Below are 17,003 nucleotides of genomic sequence, written 5' to 3' on the forward strand. Positions count from 1 at the left end.
TTTTGTTTTTCTTTGTTTGATTTTAAATTATATTTTATTATTTTCTTTTTCCACAGCAACAAACCAGACAGCGCAGATATCGCCAAATTGCAAAACAAGAATAAACTAAATAGTTAACATACATGGATGGCATTAACATGCATATGGATTGCATTATATACATATTTGTACATACCCCCAAAAAAACAAACAAAAATACAGCAGTAGGCCAACAACATCCCCAGGAAGATCATTTGTTTACCCTTTAAAGTCAGCCGTCTGAGAATTGAGCCTGGAAAAACTGAGCTTAGCTCCATGGCAACATTCTTCCACCTTAAAATCAAGTGACATTTCCAGATAAAAGATAACATGATAGTCAGCTCCTACTTCTTTTTTTACACTTCACACGGAGTGGAGAGATCCTGAAATTAATTTTGTTTAAGAAGTGAGGAGGACGCTGCCGTCTGTAATATTCTGTATTTGCTCACTTGAGTCTATAACGTGTAAATATTTTATTAGCAGATTCAACCACACTGTGGTCCTTTTCTCAATACTCCCTAATTCTGTTGACATTATTATAAATATCCATTTTAATATTAATATATATTGTATATGAATAGTACATTATGTAAGAATGTGATATTATCGTTATATATTAATATAATTTGAATACATAGATACATTTTTATCCCTAATTAAGTAATGAAGACTGAAAGACTATTCTGCAAAATTAGTACTTTAACTCTTGATACTTAAAATCAATTTTGTTGATATTTCTGTATTGTTATTATTTTTTCTTGTAGTGCAATGCTTTTTCTTACAATTAAGTAAAGAATCGAAGTGCCTCTTCCTCCGCTGCTATAATTGAAAGCCATAGATCTGCTGCTGTGCCGACTCAAACGGCCCCCAGAAAGTCGGATTTGCAGCCGTGCTCCTTGCATGTGCACCACAACCGTTTGACTCTGCATATCCTTGGCAACATGCATCTTCAAGGTTAAAAACACATTTTTGAGTAGTTTACAAAACACTAAACAGTCATTACAGTTTTTTCTTTCAACATGAATGAAAGCATTATTGCTTAAAAGGGGCTCCAATTTCACACATGCAGGTCAGCTTACTAGTCATGAGGATACTCAGCCCATGAAAACAGTTAATCAGTTAAACAGGTAATGTCTTCTGTGGCTCCGAGGGAGCTTTGCCAAGTCTCAGGAAATAACAGCGATGATGCCATAGCCATTGGCTGCATTATGGGGAATGCAGTATCCAGTATTTTTTGCTTACATACTAAAAATCAGGATATATACTTAGGCTTGTGTGGCACCACATTCTTTTTTTAAATCTGTCCCGTGAGTGCCCCAAACTGTATGGAAGTTCAATACTGAATCAGTGCAGTGCCCCTTTAAAATGAAAACCCAACAATTATTTGGTTTTTAATAAGTAACTCTAAATCTGGAGATTTCAGTTCAAACAAATGATCAAAGGATTTGAAAAGTCCAAATAAGCTGGAACGGTTCCACTGGCTGCATGATTTCCATAATGGAAAAAGGACAGATTTGAATTCATTACTTGTACAATTGATAGCTCTAAGTCAGTGCTCTTTTATACCGTAGAAAGAAAACTCTGTGATAAATAAAATGAAATGGTGCTCTGATCTTGGCTTTTCTGTGGGATCACATTTAAGTTGTGCTGCCGGAGTATAGGGTTTAAAGGGGTTTCTCTGAGAGTAATTCTATCCAAACAACACAATCATTTGGTTGATGAATGGTGCTACACATTTTCCCCGCTATGACTTGCATTTTATTTCAACTGTTATACAACCTAACAATATAGTCAAACAAAAATAAGGGACAATGGAAGAAGGGATGCCTGAGATAAGATTTTTGAGGAATATCTTGGTTGTGGATGCTGTCTTGTGTCCTTGTGTCTTGTAAAGCCAGGTGGGCTGGGTGTCATATGGTGGACACTGAAATCAATCAATGAAGGAGTTGATTAGGATCCATACTTCTCTGGAAAAAAAAGTCCTAGTTTTGTCAGGCAGTCAGAAAAATACAGTAAAAAAACTATTCCCGGGGAACAGGCTGTATCATAAGGACCTTATATTTGGTTTGGGATAATCAGCTGTGTTATAGATCCGGACCGGTCTAACGTGCCATTACTTTAACCCGGCCCCTGGCAGAGTGCAACAACAGAAGACACACAATAGGCTCAACATGCCATCTGTGTTAGGCATGTCATGGTGATTATCACACGGAATGTTTCTCGTAAAACACAGGCAAGGCGAGTCGAAAAGTGCGTGTGACCGATACGGGGCGTGGCTTAAACGTCAACATTGATTGACGTGGTTTGCAAGACCAGGAAGCCAGCAGTGACATCACTTTCCAGAATTCCCCTTCAGCACGACGAAGAAGAGCAAAAGCGAGGAAGAAAGAAACATAAAAACAAAGGAGTTTGCTGCTGTCGGAGATTCAGAAGCGGTTGTTTGCAAGAACTTTACGAGCAAGAAATTAAAGGTGAGACTGTTTCTTGCACCAACCCTTCCTTAGCGGTAACGGTTTCGTTTACCTAACAAGCTAACGCTAGCACTTTGCTTCCTTGCTGTTTATGTCGGAACAAAGACTTAACGCTAGCTAAAGGGTACTAGTTTTGTCTTCGTTGTTATATCTCAGACTCGATGTGTTCCAATGTCCACTAGTGTTGACTAGCTTCTAGAAACGTCTGTCTGCTTAAGCCAGGTAACAGCGGCTGGTTAATTGTTAATGGCTGTGCTGTGAGGCGTTAGCGTCGATTAACATCGTTCAAGTAACGTTATGTTACATAGCCACGTGATTGAGACACGCCACTAACTCATATCTAAAAAAGTTATATGAGACGTTTACCTCAATATTAGAATATGAAGCAAACGCAGTTTTTGTTATTGTGCTATTAAGCCCTGCGTATTATCTCTGAGCCTGTGTTGTTTTAGCGTTAGTACGGTAAATTAGCTGCCTTATTTGTAAATAATATAACTGTGTGTAGTGAGGTCTGACCTCGTGCAATACAATGTGGCCCATTTTAGGGGTCCAGTAGAAAGGGCGTGGGTCAGTTCAGAGCAGGACAGACGTCTGCTCCGTTTTGACCGTTGCCTGTGTTCTCTCTCTCTCTCTCTCTCTCCCCCCCAGCATTGTCAATAGACCGGAATAAGCTGCCAAGAAGACTACATTCTTCTATCTAACCAATTCGTTCAGGCTTGCTGACGTTAGCCCTCTTTCCTTTCCAGTTTCCACCAGAGCTTTTTCCTTCGCTAGCTAACATTGATGGGAAGCCACTTTCTGGGATACTCGCCAAGCTTTTTACCCCCATTTCTCTCCTGCCTGTTTATATACAAATGTAAGAAATGTCCTTTTACATTTCCAAGAACGTCACATGTCCACTTCATGTGAACCGCTGCAGAAGTGGCTCGAGGATTAGGTTATGTCATTGCAAAAGCTCCCCAAACTAATTTTTTCCAGGCTTATTCACATACACCTCTAGCCTGCTAGTCTGAATGAGGGAGGGATATAAAGAGAGCAAACAAACACAGCTCTAAAATAAACACTATTATACTAAATTACACTAAATATACACTAAGTATTAAAATGCTCCTCTGTGTCCCCTTGCACAATGATGCTCTTGTCTGCGAGGACTGAGGATAACAGAGTAGAGCAGTAGCTGGAGTAGCCGGGAGATAGCCGGGAGAGTGGCAGTAACGTGACTGTGGTCAGAATGATTTGCTTATTTTAGGGACTCAAGCTTTTTTTTTTTTTTCCCTGTTCACTGCTTTCAAAAATGATCGGTCAACCACATGACATATCAACGTGGACTTTTTTTCTGTGATGGGTTATTTTGGAGCGGTATGGTCTGTGTATTTGCTCTTTGTGGTACTCATACGTGATGAGGTCAATCAATACAAAGGGAAGTGAGTCATGTCTTTATTTCCCTTTCCTTCTATTGAGTAAGAGTTCATGTCTTGTGATTGTGTGTCAGCGAAATACTGTTGTCACACTGCGTCTGTGACTGGCAAACCTAAAGTGCAATCATTTTGCTTTTTAAGATAATTTTGCCTCTATTTTAAGGAATCTAATACATGGGATTGGTATCAGAGCTAATAATGACTATGTAGGATATTTTTGTATTAGCCATGACATCACCAATCCACATTGAATGTGGATTTATCGTTGTAATTTTTGAATTCAGTGTTTTCCTCTATCAGCTCATTCAGTCAAAGCAGGTCACCAACTCAGGCTGACCGCACATTACCGTATGTTAAAATAAGTTCCATGCAGTGAGGTATACAGATTTTAAATTCAAGTTCAAATAACTTTATTGGGAATTTTCACAAGTACAGAGTACCAGCACTTTAGAATGAATGGATCTCTGAGTCATTTAAAGAAGATGAGACCAACAAAGAGCGGGGTGGAGTCATTAAGAAAGGGAGACAGGAATATTTATTATAATGTGCTCAGTATTAGAATATACCCCGAGTTGAGCTATTGGAATCTGCAGTAAGTAATTTCTTTTCAAGCAAAAAAGTACAGGTTCTAGCTTGAGTCAAACACGGGATGTTTATAATTGAATTGTATGCAGCTTAGAGCTCCAGTGTTCTTAGTATTAACACTAGATGTAATCCGTTTGCTTTAGAAGCAGCAACTACTTTCTTTGTCTTCCAAATAACTACACCGTGGCACTGAGAGAAGTGCATGTCAAGCAGTCGCCGCTGTGGTTTGTGCTACCGCATCCTGAGCAGAACATCTGGCTCTCCTCGACCTGCTACATTTTTGCTTTTATTTCATCCGTCAGTCACATACGTCACCTGTGTGTCAGGTAAGCAGCGTTTAGTTTGGGTTTGTCACTTCCATAAAACCAAAACAATGAACAGGATGCTGCTGAGAGGTGCCTACAGCAGCAGAGTTGTTTTTTCTTCTCATCAGCACCATAACAGCCCTTTCACAATACAGAGAGACATTTTATTCAATGTTAACATGTAGTGTAGCTTATTGGAGTTTAAAGGTAGTGTGAGGTTATCCCAGTCACACTACCGCTGAGGCTTATCTGGCTGCACTCAGACAGCTATGCCATCCTCTCTTTCTCAAGGTCCTCCACTCACAGCTCTGTGTTTCCCCTTCAGATGTCCCTGTATCCATCCCTCGAGGACCTCAAGGTCGACAAGGTTATAAAGGTAAGTGTGTCTGGGTGAGTCGATGAAGACGGAGATCTATCTGGAGATGAGTGTGTAGTGGTCCAACCCAATTTTTATTTGGCATGGTGACGCATCAGCTTGAATAGCTTCCTGATTGTATGTTCAGTAAGCAAATATGATTCTAGCTGAGAAAATGTAGCACAGGGGTTAAAAATACACACAGATTAGTGTAAAGTCAAACACTTGAGAGAGTGACTAGTATTAAAGGGGCACAGCAGCGATTTTACACATGACACTCAGTTTAATCGCCACATGGAGTATCACACAGCCTCTGAAACGGTTGCATAATGTCTTCTGTGGCTCTGGAGCTTTCTCAAATTTCAAACAGAAAGTCTGCTGGTGATGTGGGTGGGGGGGGGATCTAATAAATGATTTCATGCAGTAGCATTATGAGAAATGTAGGATCCAGCGGTTTTTGATGCTTGATCAATGGAAGGCACCAAAAGTCTGGATGTCTCAAGACCAGAGGCCTCTGCTGCTTGATTTTGTTTTGTTGGGGGACTCTTCTGAGTCCCCCAACTTAATTGAAGTTAGTAGAAAGTCAGATCAAAATAAATCATATGTCAAATGAATCCCAGATAACTTAACATTGAAAAATGTCTTTATTGCCTTTAATCTCTGGTACATTGTCGTGGAGGAAGAAGTATTCTAGCAATCTGATTACTGATATTTGTATTCTGTGACCCACAGTAAAGTGTTCGAGGTACACTCGACTCACGCATGCGTAAAGCCATTCCTTCAGGGCTTAAGACTTCATTATGTTGAAGGACATGCATTTCTAATGAAGATGAATGTTTCCTTAACAACCCTTCAATCCCTTTTCTCTTCTCATTTGTGTTTCCCTGCCTTTCATCCAGTGTTTACCTTTTCATGTCCACGTACACTTCCAGTTGACTGGTGTGTCTGATTACTTTCTAGGCCCAGGCTCAGTTTGCCCAGACCGCCCCCCCCATGCCAGCCATCACCGAGGGAACCTACCAGCCTCAGCTTGCCACCGCTGGAATGCCAGGATCAAGTGAGTCTCGCATATGCCGTTGAAAGTTGTCAGACTAGTTTATCCCACCATTGTGTTACTAACTTCAAACTCAAGAAAATCAGTAATCTAATTTCCTATGTCGCAACAAAAACACTGTCGCCAGTATCTGCTATTAATTTTCCCTTGTTAGTCTGTCTCTGGTTTCTTATGCTGGACGTTTGTTGATGTCTGTGCTATTGGTTGGAGAAGAACAGCTCTGTAGTATTAGCAATGGATAAAGATGAGTGGAGTGAGAGGACTGGGGTGGGAGGAGGACTTGTGGGGTCTTTGGACAATAACAGGAGTGAATGGGTCCCCCACAGCAGCTATGATTTCCCTCTTTCCCTTCTGTGTTTGTGACTCTCTTTCTTTCTCTCCCATTGTATTCTGTTCGGGGAGGAAATGTTTTTTTCTGAGTTTGTATGAAAGTAGACATGAACTTTGCAGTAAACCCGGCTGAGATGGAAGAATAGAAGAGAAAGAAGATTAAAAGATGGGCAAGGGGCCCTGTGAGAGATTACAGAACACAACGAACACAACTCTTCTACTTATTTTGACTCACTTCTCCCCCTGTTCCCATTCTCCGACTCATTCAGTTTCTCTTTTCTCTGGGTTATTTGGATGTAAAGTCCGGTGGGCTTTTGGTCTTTTGTATTTACCTCAGCAGAGCGAGCTATGAGTCACCATGGAGACTGGCTGTGGTAGTTGTGCTGGGACAGGGCATGATGGGAGAATGAGAGGAGGAGGAGTTGATTTGAAAAGTAGGAAGGAAGGGAGGAGGTGGAGACCCAGGGCAGTGAGCTAGAGCAGGGGTTCTTAACCTTTTTGACCTCGGGGCCCAACTGTTCAAGGACAAAGTGTCCCGGGGCCCACTCTGACTATATGCATCAAAAGTGTCAGACAACCTGTAGGTCATACAGAAACAGAGCAGTGGGCCTTTGGAGTCAGTAAAAATTTAAGATTTTTGTCCGCATAAAATAAAAAAGCATCTTTCAGTATAAATAACTGCCGGTGGCTGTATCTGTACAGGTAAAGGACAGTATAGGGCTGTAACTACACTATCAGTGAACAACTGCCTCAAATTTGAAGAAGATTGGACAAAGTATGACCATTCTACAGAGTTTCTTCATGAAGAGATCCAGGCGGAGCTCTAAAAGGACATTTGGAGACCCAAATGGACACATGGTAACCACATGATATTCTGACACACTAAAGGTGTTTCTCCCTTTATATTGTGATTTTATATTATTTTCCTTTTATTTTTAGCCTTTACAAATTGTAAAAACTATGTATATATGGTGGAAGACATGGTGTGTGAGTAGCGGACTTGCTGTGCTTAATGGCTGCGACCGAGCGCACGAACGAGAATGAGAATAGCTCAGTTACGCAAACGTTGGTTGACGGCTTCCGCAAAAGGAGGATACGGTTTGTACTATAAGTACTAGCGTTTTCTGAAGGCAGTAGCTCCATGGTAACATCCGCTAGCACGTTGTCGGGTCTGTAATGTGTCTTTTTCCGTCGAAATGCTGCAAGATACGACTTGCAGCGGTTATGGCGACTTTGGACAGTGTGTGTGTGGGCTCCTTTTGTGGAGAAACCATAAGAAATGAAAGAAAATCGATGATGTCTTTGCAAAGATGATGATTTTGGGCATGCTGGGATACCAAACACGGACATGTTTTGTGACGTATTTGCGCAAACAAGCCGTAGGACCGGAAGGGGAGGGGATCGAGGATGCCGGTGTTGAACAGGCAAAACCCTTGCTAAATAAATGAGATGATAGAATGTGATGATCACAAAGACATTTATTATCATGTGTATGTAAACCTGCATACACAACAAGAAGCCCAACAGACTTTCCCACGAGCGTTGGATGTTTCGTCGCTACGTGTCGCTTTATTTCTGAAGGCTTCAGAGCTTCGTTTGACAGCATTAGCTCACATTCCACACACTGAGCCCTCGGCTCTGCCTCGGTGCCTCCGTTCACAAAGCCGTACTGAAGAAAGTCAGGGTTCTACTTGCGCACACATTTAGACTTTTGGGGGGTATCGCACCACTGTCGTCTTCATTTTTTCTTTTTAATAACTTATCCATAACTTTCGCTACAGGCTAGCGGCTAGCTGAGTGTCTTCTTCTGCTTATTGCAGCTTGTTAAACAACTGACTGACGCATTACCGCCACCAGGTGGTGGGAAGCTGTATTGTAACTGAGCGTCTCATGGATAACAGTGATATCTCTGGTGTCTTCAATTGATAACCTATGCGGTCCCGCGGCCCACAGGTGCAAAACTGAAAGTTTTTCGCGGCCCTCTAGGTGGCGCTCGCGGTCCAATCATGGGCCGCGGCCCTATGGTTAAGAATCACTGAGCTAGAGGACAGATGGGAGGTGAAGGGGGACTGATCAGCATCGGACCACAGCCAAGGCAGATAACGCTGTAGATTGCATCTGCTGTTTTTAAATTGCCTCGTCATCACTTGTGGACCGACATACAAATGACGTAACACTGAGCCCTGTGCTTCCATGGGTGAGCAATACACCCGCCATGACATAGTTGCGTTACACACCGAAGGCATGGCTACTCACGGTCAGAAACACCGGTGAAATACACTCTGGTTCAGGAAATAACACCAGGGGCAGATTTGACTGTTAAGCGGCCTGGTGCCCCAATACATTTATTATAAGGTTTAGATATGAAATATATTGAAAGATGTTACTATTCTAACTTATTATTATTCCCTGAAATAACTTGTAAAAGGCCCCAAAAGCACTTAAACAAAATATGCAACTCAGCTGTATGCTGCTTAGTGTGTACTTCTATATCAGGAGAACATTGTAGTACTACTGTAGTTATTCAAAGAAGAGTTTGTTTGATCCTTGATGTGCTTTAAGACAGGAGTCCATATTCTGAGGACCTGAGTAAGATTGCCACAAAGCCTGTACTTCAGTCTTTCAACATGTAACATCACCACCAACTCCCAAAACCAGGTCTCTGATTAAACTGGGGGGCTGAGTCACATTTCCATTGTTTCAAAATGCTTCTCTTCCCATACACTACATGTTTTTGTTCTGTTGTGAAATACCCGAGTAAAGCAGTGTCAGGGTCAGTTGGTAAGTTAAGGTTTGAACCTGTAGAGTACCACTGGAATAAGACACCCCAAAAATAGTAGACTGATGCACATCGACGTGTTCGGAAGCTCACCAAAGTTCCTGGTTTGGTTCCAGAGTGAATCCTGGATCCTCTACAGAGCAGCAGGAGATGAAAAGAGGAGGGCAGGGAGAGAAGTCTTGACGGTTTGGCTGCCTTCAGTGGCCAGCCATGGGAGGCAGGTCAGGCCTGTCTCCATTTTCATATTCTGATTCTGATATTCATACAGTAATCATGGGAAAAGGCCTCCCTTGACATCTGATGGTGGCTTTTTGAGTTTCTAGGTGATTTACACCCCCATATGAAAGGCATAGTGACAGAGTCCATTGACGAAAAGAAAGACGATACAAAATTCTTGCCACGGAGATCATTTTAACAGGATTCACACATTAGCGGAGGTATTTTGCCAGCAGTAAAATGATGGGTTAGTATGGCAGAAGCGTTCACAGTTTGAGTTGCTGCGGTAGAGTGGCGCTGTTCCTGTAGGCTACCTGTCTCAAGGGAAGTGATGAACAGTTTGGTTGTAATGGTATCCAGGCTAGATCCAGGATCCAGCAGCCAAAGGATCCACTGTCTGCCCGCTGCGGCCGACATGATAGACTGCAGAAGCCTGAAGCTCCGCCTCCGCTGCTACACAGAGTCATTGTCATACAGACCTAACAACAACAACAGTGGCGCTGCCAGTTGTGGCAGTTATTTTGAATTTAGGACAGGCTGTCTATGCCATCCCAATTTAGGATTCCCAATTTTGGAAATCACCAAATTAGGATCGTTCTGTAATAGCTAAATGCAGTTAGGAAACATGTTTCAAAAATCCTAAATGTCACCCTAAACTCAGAATGGATAGACTTTAGACTATATTAGGAAGATTCTGTAATGGTCCTCACTTACTGACTAATTTGTAAATAGGGGTTTACGGTCAGGGGTTATTTCTCAAATACTATCGGTGTCAATGAATTTGATATAACACAGCACTCCACTATTTAAAAAAAATTATTCTTTTTTTTAATCAAAGAAAGTGATTTACTAGTTATAAAATGAAACGTATCCTTTTCTTAAAATAAATGACGTTACATATAGTTTGTTAGTGTTGAATTCCTCCGTCTTTTAGATGACTAAAATACAACCTCTCCCTGTAGTTTTCCACTCGGCATGTTGTTTTGCCCTCTGGCTGTAGCTCCATGTCTCAGATATTTAGGCTCAGGTGCTGTGATAGAACACTTAATGTTCAGGGGAAAAACAGATTTTCATAAATTGCGCCAACATTTTGACAAATTCCACGACACTCCTCCGATTCTATTTGTAACATCAAGTTCCGCGATTCTGTCGGTGTTTTGCGCATCGTGGAAATCACATAGCTTTCCCAAATACTGTAGCTCAAGATGGACTTCTGAGAGGAATTGTGTCACGACAAGAACGGTGAAATATGAGTATGAATTCAATAAAAGAGCGGAGTCCATCCCCAAGTTCATTGATATGCATGAAGATGTGGCGCAGGCGGGAGTGGGAGACGTGTTTTGTGAAATAATGAAACTCATTTATTTTTTGTATCAGTGCCGAGTGGAGGAGTACAGGATGAATCAGGATCTCTTATCATTCGTGCTTTTAATGTTTGGCCCACAGCGTGTGGGTGTTTCTCTCTGTATGGTCTGCACCAGGAGCACAGCGGTCACCTGTACCTGTGCAGCGGGTGATTTCTGAGTGCTTGGGTGGAGTGTGTATGTGGTTGAAGGGACTTACTCAAACCATGTTGACTTTAGAGTTGACTCCACCTGGTACAAATATTGCACATTGTCATTGTTGGAACAAGAAATAAATACTGAATATCGATAAGAGTATTGACTTAGCATCACTGATCTACTTCTTGGAGCTGTATATAGATGTTGTTGGTTGATTTTTATTTGACTTTTGAGTTATTAGTGGTATTTGCATTCTTAATCAACCCTTAAATAATACATGTTAAATCTGTGTTCAGCTCACATTTGTTCGGGGAATTGTAAGAAGCCCAAAATGATTTATGTATTGTGTGTGTTGTTGACGATCTGCCTGTTTACAACATGTTTGGTTTTATATTCATACTGAGTGAGTTGGTTCACTCACCTAATTGTGAGGATTACTAATTCCAATATCTTCAATCACTAAATAAGCTGATGTTTGGTTTGGAAACTGATTTATAAACATTAAACCTTTCACTCTAATATATAGTGTATATATTGTATTTAGGATATCATTTGGAATAATCAGCTCATTACACAATACTGTCTGTTCTGGAGAGACTGGACTGGTCTTGTTTATATTTGCTTTATTGAAGCACATACAGACTTCTGATGGTATGTAAAGAGATTTCCCTCAAACAAGTGAGAAAGAGGTTTTGGTTGCATCACACTGTCTATGATGAAATATTCTATTAACACTCGTTTGAATTACCACAGTCTGACAACTTCTGTTATACACACACACCCACACACAGAGTACCCGAGAGGTGTGCAGCGGTCTGTACTGTAACTCCCATTAGCAGATGGGGCTGTGTGAGATGCACTCAGCTGTGTCATCACTAGAGGCCCCTATTGGCCATGGGACATCAGAAGTGATGAGTCAGCAGACAGTCGGTGGCAGTATCAAACGGGCATAAAAGGTGTCTTAAGAAAGTGTGAGTCAGCGCAACCACGACAGGTCCTCAAGCATTCAGCCATAACTGGGCACTCAAACTATGATGCAGTTTGCTGCAGCAGAATGCCAGATTAGCCATGGACAGACACAGACACACGGCCGATCTCATGATCCTCCCGGTGATATGACAACACAGATATGATGGGTTATAGTGGGACTGGCCATGCCCGCCCCGTCAACTTAAATAGAAGTGTCAGCAAGAAGTCTGGCACCAATGCAGAATATATCGCTGGCACAATGACTTAATGAGCCTTCCTTCTTTTATAGGTTGCTTGGAGAGACAGTGAAACAGGAAGCCAGAGTTCAATCCTAATCCTATTTACGTCTGTAATAGTGTGTTAGAATAGACTTACCCACCCCTTCTCTTCTGCCCCGCTCTCCATTCTCAAAGGCCTGTACCCGGACCTGGGGGAGCTAGGAGACTACATGGGTCTGGTCCTCAACAGCGAGGAAGTCCAGAGGAACCTGGCTTTGATGCCTGTGGCTGACAATGTAAGTGGTTATGTATATCCTGTGGCGGTCTGTCTGTGCATGCAAGCATCTGAAAGATGAAAGACAGGTTTATTATTTCCTTTATTCAGCCCCCAAACCAATACAAGTGACAAGAGTTGAGGCAGTTTGTTAGACTTCACACAGACCCCGCTGGAGAAAGTACAACGTATTCAATAGTACTCCCCAAACACCTGTACATATACTTTGATGTGTATAATCAGTGGCGTCCCACATTGATATCTTCATTTCATACAGAATAGATAGTTTTTATTATTTGGGTCAAAGATGAGACAAATAAAACATTCTAATTACTTATTTAATTCCAGGTCACATGAAAGCTTCATCAGTCTTGCGTGAATAAAACATGTTTTTAGTAAGTGATAGGAGCTGTAGATCTATCGCAGCGCAACAGGATTTTATTCCTGGAGACCCACAGTACTGAGTGAGTCACCACAGGCCTGGAGCAGAGTGTGGGAGGGTGTGAGCTCTTCACTCCCCTCCATTTGCGTGCAGGCATCGATGTGTACTTGTGGCTCCTGCAGGATGTCAAGGCTCTCACAGCGCCCTAGCTTGGCAGCTGGCAATGAACCATCTGTGTTCTCTGCCATTTGCTGATATCTTCATACCCTTTTTATTTTTCTAGTGTTTTCTATTCTTTTCATTGCTGGTTCAGAGCATATTAATGAGGACGTTTCTCAAAGCTGTGATTACAGCATTCCTGATCCCATCCACTGGTGGAGGAGGCGATAAGATGAATCCTCCCACGTGCCTCTATTCGGTGCAGCGTTCCTTTTTATGTCGAGCTGTATTTTAATGCAACATGCCTCGTTAAGCCGGTCTTCCTCCCGCCTCTGTCTCACCCCCACTCAATATCCCCCTTGTTCTCTCTCAACCCACCTCTTATACTTTCTGCACCTTCCAACGCTGTCTGCCTCCCCCTCTCCCTCCTCAGCAAGTGGCGGTGCCCTCCCTCTCAGGTGTGGGGGGGATGGTGCGGCCGGTGACTGGGGCGGATGTCGGCATCAGGAGGGCAGAGGTCCGCCCAGGGCTGCGGGAGATTATCCTCTGTAAGGACCAGGACGGGAAGGTGGGGCTCCGGCTCAGGGCCATTGACAACGTGAGTCAGCATCACAAACTCTTTGACACGCACCTGTTCTCTGAATTATTCAACACCCCCATGACAACGTACTGAGGACCTCTGCTACTCTTCCACTCAACATCTGGTTCAGACTTCACTTGGTGTAGATATTCAATGTTCAACCCTCTATTTAGAGCAAGGGCTTGCCAGTAAGTTTCAGTGTGGTGTTGTTATTTATAGGAACATTTATTTATTGAAATCTATTTTAACCCTTTGTGCATTCAACACAAAACGTTGAACGTCCTTATGTGACAAAAATGTCTGCGCCAATGACTGGACATAAAACGATGTATTAACATTATATTGTGTGCAATACGAACGTATCGTACTTAAAAAAGATGGTGGACAAAAACCACAATCCTGTTTCTGTGAAAAAATACCACAAAGATGAACCAAACTGAAATAGGGGGTTAGTCAATTCAAGTAGGGATCGTACTAAGTATAAGTCTTTAGAATATTAAAACTTTTATTAATAACTGTGCCTCCCTGCAACCCAACAGGTAAACAAGACTTTCTATCCTTCAAAATACACTCCATAAAGTGACAAATCAAATATTTGTCATCTTAAAATCGCTAGCATTCATTACCCTGAGGTTGTTTCACAGTAAAGGAGTAGCGCTGCCTCCTCATTAAAACATGCAGGAAGAGATGGTAGGAATGTTGCAGAAAATCCAGTCGTTGGGCTCTTTCTGTCACAGTTCTTTGGTAAAGAGTGATGAAGGAGACACTATTATCCACAGGGGAGTGCCCTGAAACCACAGCACGAAGAATAGAACTATGTAACGCAGGCATTAATGTGGACAAAACAATCATATAATCTATAAGTAGTCACAGACCTGTTTTTATTACAGAGTAACATCCCTGGGTCATCGGTGACTGGGTTGTAACAGTACAGTATAGTTAACAGGGTGAAGTTAGCTTCTGAAACAGGGACTTGGTGATGTTTGTTATCAGTGCTCACATCAGTGAATAATTAATGTGCGGGAAGAGAAACTCAAACAGAACAGGTTTTGATACTTAGCCAGCCTGCGGCTGATGAATGGAGTTAATTATTCAGTTTGTGTTGAGTTGCACTCGTACAGAGTAATGAGTTGGTAAAAAGAGGAGATTCAGTGTATTGGTGATCGATGTACAGATGAAAAGTCGCAGCACGCTTGATTCAACAAGGCGCTCTTTTCAATCAAATCATTTGAATACATTGCATGGACATCAAGTAAAAGTGTAGCTCATTATTTTTCAAAGGATTGTTCTTTTGGTTCTGTTCGGTTTCATTTCTTTCACGGTTTCTAGCAACATTCCATCTCCTCTTTCCCCGCTGTGTCCTTGCCTCCCTTCCTCTGTTTTGTCTCCACTATCAACCTCTGTCTCTTCATCCAGTCTTTGGACACATTCAAAAGGTTTTATCTGTGTCCTCTCACAGGGAGTGTTTGTCCAGCTGGTGCAGGCGAACTCCCCTGCTGCCTTGGCCGGGCTGCGTTTCGGTGACCAGGTCCTTCAGATCAACGGGCAGAACTGTGCTGGCTTGAGCGTGGACAAGGCCCACAAGGCTTTGAAGGCTGCAGCCGAGACCCGCATTGAGCTCGTGGTCAGGGACAGGTGAGGTTTACCCGGTCCATACCAGACTGTAATGGTTCACTCATACGTACAGTTTGAATTAGCAGCGCAAAGGTTTGGCTCCCTCTGCTGGCTGCTGCATCACTTTGCTGCTCAGCTCACAGTTTAGTTTGGTTTTCACAAATGTATCAAATAGTTTCTTGTTATCTTGTATGGTTCTATCTGTTTCCAAGTTCCATGTCTTTCTTGATTATGATTATACATTTCTAGATATACTGCCAAAATAAATGTCCCATAAAGCAAAGCTGTCCACCAGTGGATCGCTAAGCCTTTCTGCGTGTGTGTCTCTAGGCCGTTCCAGCGCACCATCACCATGCACAAAGACAGCTCGGGCCACGTGGGCTTCATCTACAAGTCTGGTAAAGTCACCTCGCTGGTCAAGGATGCCTCTGCTGCCCGCAACGGCCTGCTGACCGAGCACTTCATCTGTGAAATCAATGGACAAAATGTTATTGGACTCAAGGTCAGACACTTGTCTCTATATCTATAAAGAGTCTTTTTATTGTCTGGTCACTGGTGGATATAAACAGTGTACTGAGTGCTCATGAGGAAGTAATGTGTGTTCTATAAGACAGAATGAGCTTCATAGAAATAGGAATACATACAGAACATGTGTGACGCCTCTATACTGTTTGGTGGCTAATATTGAATTTTGCGTTGGGGTGACTGCTTGCATGCTTGCAGAATGTAGTGTAACATCGAGAACGTGCAGCGTGTTTAAGTAAGTGCAGCATTCAGCAGCATGACCTTTTAACATCACATTTGTATTTGGGAGCTGCTGAATGCTCCCAAATACAAATGTGATGTTAAAAGGTCATTAGTTCGTATCAGTAATGTATCCCTTTAGCTTGCCTTGTCCAGTGTTTTCTCTGGTAGGTGTGTAGTTTCACCCTGCTCTGTGATGAAGGCTTTGAATGTATCCTTCGTCTCAGTGTTTAACCCTTGTGCATCCCTTTAATGAGAGGTGAGTCCTGATCATAACGACCAAGTATTTATTTTACTTTCAATGCCAGCCGCTTTACTTCATGCCACTGATGTTATGGGGAAAAAAGCACACACAAAAATGTAATTTATTTGTTGTATTCTAAATGCATACACAGTCTGGGATATGTCAATGATGAGCAATTTTTGTGCAGTGTATGAGTTTAAAAAAATGACAAAAAGACAAAAATCAGCATGTATAGGAAATGTATTGCCCTCTGCAAATTAGCATGAAGCAAAAGGCAAACATGAGTAAAAGGCTCAATCTGTTGGAAACATTTAATAACTACAATTTTAAAGCCAGATATAATGGAATATATGATTTTATGCTTTTGTTTTTTTATTTTTTGTAAAAAAAATAATTATAGAGTCGAAGTCCAAAAATACCTCCCACCTTTTACCAAAATGTATGCCATATGCATGAACACCGCTAAAATCATCCAAGATTTTCAAACTGCAAATGTCCCTGGTGATGCACAAGGGTTGAGAAGCCTCACTGTGATGGTAATTCATTGACCACACGAGGTCCTCACATGTCTCTGTTCCTGTGTGAAAATCCCAGGATTCTCAGATCAAGGACATTCTGACCACCTCTCCAGCCGCCATGACCATCACCATCATGCCCAAGTTCATCTATGAACACATGATTAAGAGGTAGGACTCCAGTGAATCCAGTGTCTTTACCAAAGCTGTCTAATCAATTAGCTACTCGTTGATTTAAATGTGTTTACTATCGGTCCTGTAAGTCTGAACA

At 42.1% G+C, this 17,003-nt stretch overlaps 1 protein-coding gene across 1 annotated transcript; it reads left to right on the forward strand.

Annotated features, from left to right (window-relative positions):
- Positions 1-2,344: 2,344 nt before the first annotated feature.
- sdcbp2 (syndecan binding protein (syntenin) 2) lies at positions 2,345-16,907 on the forward strand (the record flags this gene model as incomplete). The annotated part of the gene is made up of 8 exons (XM_079273275.1): positions 2,345-2,489; positions 5,123-5,173; positions 6,113-6,209; positions 12,416-12,516; positions 13,469-13,633; positions 15,075-15,250; positions 15,560-15,731; positions 16,812-16,907. Exons 2-8 carry the CDS (start codon positions 5,123-5,125, stop codon positions 16,905-16,907), a joined length of 858 nt encoding a protein of 285 aa, XP_079129401.1. The 5' UTR covers positions 2,345-2,489.
- Between the last annotated feature and the right edge of the window lie 96 nt (positions 16,908-17,003).

Source organism: Melanostigma gelatinosum (genome assembly GCF_949748355.1).
Source record: "Melanostigma gelatinosum genome assembly, chromosome: 8".
Classification (NCBI taxonomy): Eukaryota; Metazoa; Chordata; class Actinopteri; order Perciformes; family Zoarcidae; genus Melanostigma; species Melanostigma gelatinosum.